The sequence below is a fragment of the Gadus morhua genome, chromosome 1 (genome assembly GCF_902167405.1).
Source record: "Gadus morhua chromosome 1, gadMor3.0, whole genome shotgun sequence".
Classification (NCBI taxonomy): Eukaryota; Metazoa; Chordata; class Actinopteri; order Gadiformes; family Gadidae; genus Gadus; species Gadus morhua.
In genome coordinates this window covers 19,431,604-19,439,833 of record NC_044048.1, presented here as the reverse complement: position 1 = coordinate 19,439,833, position 8,230 = coordinate 19,431,604, and the positions used below count along the sequence as shown (strand labels likewise).

The following is an 8,230-nucleotide window of genomic DNA, read 5'->3' as shown; positions in this document are numbered from 1 at the left end:
ACAATCCTCTAAAACAATTTAGTACTTATTTTTTTGCATATGTATAATACTTCAGTGCATTATGATTATTATTTTAAATTAAAATTAAATTAAAATGATAATGATAATGCACTGATATTTCAGTGAGTTAGCAGGCCTAATGATGTTGTTAATCTTGTTTCACAATACTTTGCATTTGTAATATGTTTTTTTTTCCATTAAATACAGTTGCCTTATGGGAGAAACCTTTCAGTCTCTTCCTTTTTTTTTTGTAATAAAAAATAAAAATGGCAATTAACATGACAAGGCACTTTGAATCTACTGAAGGTTAGTCTCAAATTATAAGTCTAAATTTTCCGATTGTAGTTTACATAAAAATCTCTAGAAGTCAAGTGGTTATTGTTTCTTTCCATTCAATAGTATTGTCTTGAGCAGGCCCTGCAACTGAAAATGAATTAGAAGAGATTTAGGATATGCCCATGTCCAGCAGGTCACCCTAAAATGGACTAAGAATGCAGGAAAATCGCATTTTAGAAATTCATTTTTTTGGGGGGGAGGACCCCCAGACCCCCCTCGGGGCTAAGCCCCGGATGTACACAAAGTCTGGCTTCGCCTCTGGTGTGAATCGTTGTGCGTGAGTAAAACAGGTTTTGTGTGTGTGTGAATCGTTGTGCGTGAGTAAAACTCGTTGTGTGTGTGTGTGTGTGTGTGTGTGTGTGTGTGTGTGTGTGTGTGTGTGTGTGTGTGTGTGTGTGTGTGTGTGTGTGTGTGTGTGTGGTTTGGCATGAATCTAACTGCATATACCTGGCTGCCTGCCACCCGTGACAGTTGATGTTACGCCCTGGTGTGTATGTTGATCAGAGACGAGAGTTACGACGATCTCAATCAAAGTAAGTCATCTAAACGCACTCTAAATCAAATCAGATAGCCTCGTCAATATATTCTTCACGACATTATGTTATAAGTTAAGTGGGTAGGCTACAACAACTAGGCTATGACATGTAGGCTAGGCCTATAATAGTGATAGTTGATAGGGACATTCCTACTTTCATTTTCAATCGGTTAAGACGAGGAAGTAAGAAGGTGGTTTCTCCCAGTCGTTTTTATTTTTAAATCCACAGAAACAAAAAGCAAAACAAAAATATTAAACGTTGCGTTCACCAGGCGGCTGAACAGCCGCTCGGACCGAGCTCTTCTGCCGTGGCGCGGTGAAATTGGTTTTATATTCGACATTCGCCTATTTTCCGAGTCGGGAGAAAGATCAGAGAAACCCATGGACATAATAAAGGGAGAAACCGCGCCGAATACACTTCCTAGTGCCATACAGCAGCGGAATGCTTAGGGACCGTCAAAAAAGTGCAAACGTCTTTTTTTTTCTTCCAATTCTTAATAACTCACCTGTTTTTGTATCAACACCAAACTTCTTCTGATGTGTTCATGAACTCATTTGGGACTTCCCACAACCCTTTGTTTTAAAGAAAAACCTTTTATTTTTTTTAAAAGGCATGCGTAATCATTGTGTATAGTTAGGCTAATTCATATTCAAGGCTTTTATTTTGTAATAGCTCACTTGTTTTTATAGATATCAACACCAAACCACGTCTGATGTGTTCATGAACTCACTGTGGAGTTCCCACAACCCTTTGTTTTAAAGAAAAACCTTTTTAAGAAATACAATAAAAAAGTAGTCAGTCCATATATATATCGATATATATATCAATATATCGATATTGAAGTCTTTTTTTTAATAGCTCACTTGTCGTTATAGATATCGACACCAAACCACTTCTGATGTGTTCATGAACTCATCAGAGTTGGTTTGGTGTTGATATCTATAACAACAAGTGAGCTATTACAAAATAAAAGCCTTGAATATGAATTAGCCTAACTATACACAATGATTACGTCTGCCTTTTAAAACAATTAAAAGTTTTTTCTTTAAAACAAAGGGTTGTGGGAACTCCCCAATGAGTTCATGAACACATCAGAGTTGGTTTGGTGTTGATATCTATAAAAACAAGTGAGCTACTAAAAAAAAGACTTAAAGGTTTGGTATGGAATTCTCTTTTTTGGCATTTTTTTTCTAAATTACTTGAAATCCTTATCATAACCCACTTACAGCCACTGAGTTAAAAGTACTGACATGAAAATTAAACAAGTCAATCATCTGTGGAACGGGCAGGGCTCGAAAACTCCAGCCAATGATTTCCAGAGCCACCGAGTGGCATTGGACAGTAAGTACGTCAATCAAACGGTCGTACTGCACTCCCCCTCCCCCGCTCCCCAACTCTGATGTGTTCATGAACTCATTGTGGAGTTCCCACAACCCTTTGTTTTAAAGAAAAACCTTTTAATAAATAAAAAAAAGACAAAAGTAGTCAGTATATTATATATTGCATCCATATTTAAAGGTTGGGTATGGGATTTGCGAAACGCCGTCAGATTTTGAAAATACACAACTCAAATGGTCCTACTCCCTCTCCTTCAACGCTGACTCTGACTCCACCCATTCCAAGTACATGGACGCGCAATCATGCACGAGCACGAACACAGATGCGCAAGAGCGAGCCATTAGCTAGTTTGCTAGCTCCAGTAGCTACCGCAGGATAACAACAAACAGAAGCTTGCTCTGGGTCACGAGCTTTGAGTACGTGCACGAAGGGGTCACGCGCGGGGAGAGGGGGAGGGGGAGTGCAGTACGACCGTCTGATTGACGAATTTCACCCCGCTTTCAGCCGCCTGGAGAACGATGGTTCTCTAGGATGGGACGAGTCAGTCATGGTGGAGGTTACACTTGAAGGAATCCTACATTAAACTTATGTCAGTGTCATCCATTAACCAAATAATATCTAGAACAGGATGTATCCTAGTCAAGATAGACTAGCGCTTTTACGATATGTTTATAAGTTATAACTCATGAATGTATGCTTTTAAACGCATCAAAATAATACATGTTCAAGTTCGGTACTTTCACAAGTTGCTGCGCTGATTTGCTTTTCTGTTTTGCTGGCTTCAATTTGAAAAACGTTTGACTTGATTGATGTTTGTCCGATTATAAAAGTTATAGAAATGAAGGTACACTGATTAATTGGTCTTTAATGCCCGTGTGGCCATCTTCCAGGAAAGGGAGGAGCAGTGATAAAAAAATTGAAATAAAATCCATGGGGAACCATGATATCCATGATATTTCTAAACTACATATTCAGTTGTTTTTTACGAAAGTGTTACAGAAACAAGTAACCTCATTTAACCGCTGTATTTTCTTCTATCTCTCCCCAGATATTTCTGAAGTTCAAGAAGAAACCTGTAACTGCCGGACAATGTTATGGTAGCCAACATTTAGGGTGTGGCCCATATATTTAGAAAGAAAGCATGTTAAAGTACGACACCTTATTGAGCCTTGACAGATACACAAGTCTTGCAATGACACACAGCCACAGAACTGCAGTCAAATTTCATTCGTTGGATGGTTGAAGCTCATACAAACGGGATCACCATGTTCTTAGCGTTCATGTTATCAATATGTTCAGTTTCTTTTACTTGTGGAGTTGCTAGCACTGCATCACCATTGTGTCCCAAGGATGAATACAGAGTGGGAATTGAATGTTGCCCTGCATGTCCTGCTGGTAAGAGTAAAATGTCTGAACTGTTGTTAAACATATGAATATAAAAATATAATGAGAATGGAGAAATTCAACATTATCGTTTTAACAGGACAGCAAGTTTATAAGGATTGTGAAGAGAGAATCATGACAAAGTGCAAAGATTGCTCCAATGGTACTTTCCAAGAAGGCTTTAATGTGAAGAAGGAATGCTCTAACTGTACAAAGTGTGATGCAGGTACATTTATATTATTTAATGGAAATGCCCCCCATGCAACCCCCATGTTGGGTTGATGAGAACGTTGTGTTGTTCATGTCATGTTTGCATCAGAGAAGTTATGTTGTTCATGCTTATATCAGATAAGTTGTGTCCATGTTTATATCAGAAGTTGTGTTGTTCATGTTTATAGTAGAAGTTGTGTTGTTCATGGTTATAGTAGAAGTTGTGTTGTTAATGTCGATAGATAAGTTGTGTTGTTCATGGTTATAGTAGAAGTTGTGTACTCTCAGGTTGTCTCAGGTTCCTCTGTAACTGTTGTGATTGACAGGTCTGAAGGGGAAGAAGTTGTGTTCATCAAAATCAGATGCTGTGTGTGAGGTCCTGGATGGATTCTTCTGTATTGACTCTAACGGAGGTGGATGTAGGGCCGCTCAGAGTCACACGGTTTGCAGTCCTGGTTATTACATCGGTCAAACAGGTCTGTGTTCTATATATACTGTACGTCAACATTAATTATAGCTTTGAAAAAGCATATCTGAGATATGGTGTTCTTCAATAAAACATGTATATTCCTACAGGAACAGCAGATAAAGACACAGAGTGCCTTCCATGTGCTAATGGTACTTTCTCAAATGGCACATCGTCATGCCAACCCCACACAATGTAAGTGGAGTTAACTAATTAATCACGATTAATCAAAGCATTATCATGGGATTTGGCAGATAATTTTTTTAATCGATTGACTGCTCACTCTTTATATGTACACTTCATTAATTGCCAGTTAGGCCTGGGCCATATATCATATGTTTATTGGTCTGTTTATTATTTGATAGTCCTTAGAATAAATACAGAAGTCATTATGTTTGTAGTTTACTCCTCTATTAATCATAAAAATGGCATAATAACATATAGCAAAAATATCATTAAAGGGACACTTCACCTATTTGCATTAAGCTTTGTATCGTTAGAAACCCAGTCATATTTTTGAATGGTCTTGCATCATTCCATCATTTTCCCCTGAGACGGGGCACTAGTTCCTAATTTTGAAACCCGCCTAGGGGACCCACTGACGCTACAGACCTATTACAGATCAGTGCCAGTAGGTGGGACTGAGGTGTGTAGGGTTTAAACGCTATGAGTTCACCGGTGTGAATTTGCGCTACGGTATGGATTTTGACGTTCCCTTTTGACCGGTGTGACCGCTAGATCACATGAGTGCTAAAGAAGCAATGACGTAGTCCCAGAGACGCAGTTGTTTAGTCATAACACAATTCGGACGCGCACACAGCTTGAGGCCGTGTTCTATAAGATAATCTAGAACACTCCGGGAGCTCCGGCGGCAGACCTGGAGCTCTATATCTAAATTATATAATATAACATGTAGACATCTATGCAAGGGATAATGAATAGAACACCGGTCTTTATCGGGAAAATAAGCCCCAACAGGGCAAACAGGACACCGACGCGAAGCGTATAATAAGACCCTGAAGGGGCTTATTATCCCGCTTATTACACGGCTACTTGCCAAAATGAAAAAATAAATTCACACGGTGTGTCTTTTTATATTACCATTCGTAGTGATGATCAGCAGAGAAATAGTCTGCCAAAGACGTTGGCGTCGCTTAGCAACGGAATACACTGGGGTTGATAAGTTACCGGACTACTTGCGGATTGATACCAAAGACATAAATCAGAAGCAAAAAATCCGGAAGGCCCAGGCAAGTGAACGGAGAGTTCCACGGCATTGAGAAGAGCAGTGTAATAAAATAAAATATAATATCACGGCAAAAAGCTGTGTGCACCTCCGGATGATATTATGAATAAACAACTGCGTCGGGTTCTCCGACGTCTCTGGTCCTTCCACATCAATCTGAAGTCGCGGTTCAATCTGGACTTTAGATTTAGATTAGATTAGAAAACTTTATTTATCCCAAAATGGGCAATTTCGTTCACAGTTTCCAGTCTCACATAATAGATTACTTAATAAATACAATAAATAGCAATAGGAGGTAGACAAAAACATATATCAAAGGCAATCCAACACACACATTTAACTCACAATTCATTTCAGCCCGTCAGTAACAACCACCCTGCCCCCGGAAACACCCAGCAACACTGGTGTGCTCTCCACCTACTCCTTACTTTTGTCATCATTTAGTAACCTGATGGTTGCAGGGATAAAAGAGTGGGAGTACCTCATTGTTCTTGTCCTGATTGAACAGTAGCGCCGCCCTGAAGGCATTAGTTTAAATTCTTTACTGAGGACATGGTCAGAGAGTCAAAGCCCAAGTTTCTTACCCCAATTCCTTCTCCACCATGGCCGAGAATCAATACACGCTCTTATTTTGCAATCCCGCAACCACCCGTACCCGCGAATTACATTCCGCACCCGACCAGACCCGCTATCAATTGATACCGATTGATAGTGTTTGGCGTGGTGCTTCTTTTTCACATCATCCACTGTGGACGGTTTTAATTTACTCCTGAAGAACATATCCAGCACTGGAGAAGTCTCAATCGCAATCGTAAAACCCGCAACCAACCCGCGCTGTTCAGGCGTCCGACCCGACTCGCACCAGTGTCCGACACAGTACATTATTTTTCACCCATTTTATCCAAATTGTGTGGGTCACCGAACCCGTGCAGGACTCGGGCCGAGATAACCCCCACTACGAGTCTTTACTTGTTGTGGACGTACCAGAGATGTCCGAGAACCCGACGCAGTCTTTAATTCATAATATCATCCGGAGGCAAACACAGCTTTTGTCCGTGATATTATATATTATATTATATAGATACCAATATATATAATATTATATAAAACGGCAATAATCACTTTCTCCTGCTGCGATTCACTCGCTGATTGAACGCTGATTGGCTTTGTGGGAGTTGTCGTCTTCAATCCACAGTGCCAAAAAGTCACTGTAACCCTTTTCTCGGTCAAGAAGACACCAAATTAGAAATGTATGTTACGATTCGACTACCTATATGACCCACTTCAATACAGATTCATGTCTCCACTGGTGAAATGCTCCTTTAATGCTTGACAATATATATAATTGACCATTTAGTCATTTTCCTAGAAGCGGTGTACAGTGAATTCAGACACTGGTAGATACAGGTCATTACGAACAGGTAGGGGTCAGGCATCTAGCTCAAGAACCTTCCTGTAGGCCTTCTGGAAGGTTGTGGACATTGGGGATTGAACCCCGTACCTTTGGACCAGGAGACAAACCCCCAGTCTACTATCCTCCCCCCAGGATAGGATATACACTACACACCCTCAAACTAAACCTGTTGTCTGGTCCTTCTCATCTCAGATGTGAATCTAAGGAATTGAAACTGATGAAACCAGGAACTGATTCAACTGATTCTGAATGTGGAGAACATGGTCCAGAGAGAGGACATGTGGCAGTAATAATACCAGGAGTCATACTGCTAATACTGGCTTTAATAATCATAGCCAATACTCAGAAGAAGAAAATAGGTAAGTGTTACATTCAACTAAGATGCATCATGTTGCATAAAAATAACAGATGTCATGGTTACACTAAACCAACATGTATCATGGTTACATTAAACTAACATGTATCGTGGTTACATTAAACTACCATGTATCATGTTGATGCGAATGATATTCACTGCTGTCCTGACATTTTGATTTTGTATTGTATTGTTTATCTCTTTATAGCATTGCTTTATAGAAGGCTTTCGAAGGTAAGTGTTATCACTGGTTTGATACAGAACATAATAATATGTGTAACCCTAACTGGCAGTGGTATGTATTTTAAAGTAAATGTATTTTATTCACTTTTTATTTTATAGAAAAAGGGAATAGCCGAAACACACTATAATCTTGGTAAGTTCTTATTCCACATGTTACACTTTGTTAATGAGTAAAAGATCATTTATTAATATCCAGTGATATGCAAGGGTTACTGACTCACACCAGGTCAAATGATATCGCTGTGATTCAAAACATTCCATCTAATTGTACCAGAGAGTCAGAGCCTACCTAGCAGAGGGACCAGAGTGGCAGACCTACTGAACAACATCCTCTAGATATTAGATTATAGAATGGAGCTATCCATGTATATAAGACACTACTCTGATAGCTGGGGCGATGTGGCCAGCATAACGTCAGCTCAGTGGCATTGATAACGTAGCTCACTGAGTGACTGAGTCGTCATGACACAACCCAGTCGCCAAGAAAAAACGTCTACGGTGTACGTTTCCATGAACACTGGATACGTAGCATTTCAACGTAAAAAATAGAGTGTTTATACCTACAGTATCCACGTGTGCCACTGTGGAGGCGGGTTTCGGGGTTTGGGTTTCAACGGCTTTCGCGGCAAATTGTGGACACGATTGTTTAGGGGGGGGGGGGGGGGGGGGGGGGGGGGGGGGGGGGGGGGGGGAGGTAGACTGT

General features: G+C 40.2%; 1 protein-coding gene across 1 annotated transcript; it reads left to right on the top strand.

Annotated features, from left to right (window-relative positions):
* The first annotated feature begins 521 nt into the window (after positions 1–521).
* On the top strand, positions 522–7,719 carry LOC115552322 (tumor necrosis factor receptor superfamily member 14). Its single transcript, XM_030368303.1, has 8 exons — positions 522–869; positions 3,259–3,605; positions 3,694–3,819; positions 4,130–4,279; positions 4,380–4,464; positions 7,122–7,288; positions 7,493–7,518; positions 7,627–7,719. Exons 2-8 carry the CDS (start codon positions 3,446–3,448, stop codon positions 7,699–7,701), a joined length of 789 nt encoding a protein of 262 aa, XP_030224163.1. The 5' UTR covers positions 522–869; positions 3,259–3,445; the 3' UTR covers positions 7,702–7,719.
* Positions 7,720–8,230: the final 511 nt, after the last annotated feature.

Excerpts from the sequence above, each read along its gene's own strand:
- LOC115552322 (XM_030368303.1), top strand. The coding sequence starts at position 3,446 with ATGGTTGAAGCTCATACAAACGGGATCACCATGTTCTTAGCGTTCATG. Across the intron at positions 3,606-3,693 it reads TTGCCCTGCATGTCCTGCTG|GACAGCAAGTTTATAAGGAT; the intron begins GTAAGAGTAAAA and ends TCGTTTTAACAG. Across the intron at positions 4,280-4,379 it reads TTATTACATCGGTCAAACAG|GAACAGCAGATAAAGACACA; the intron begins GTCTGTGTTCTA and ends ATATTCCTACAG.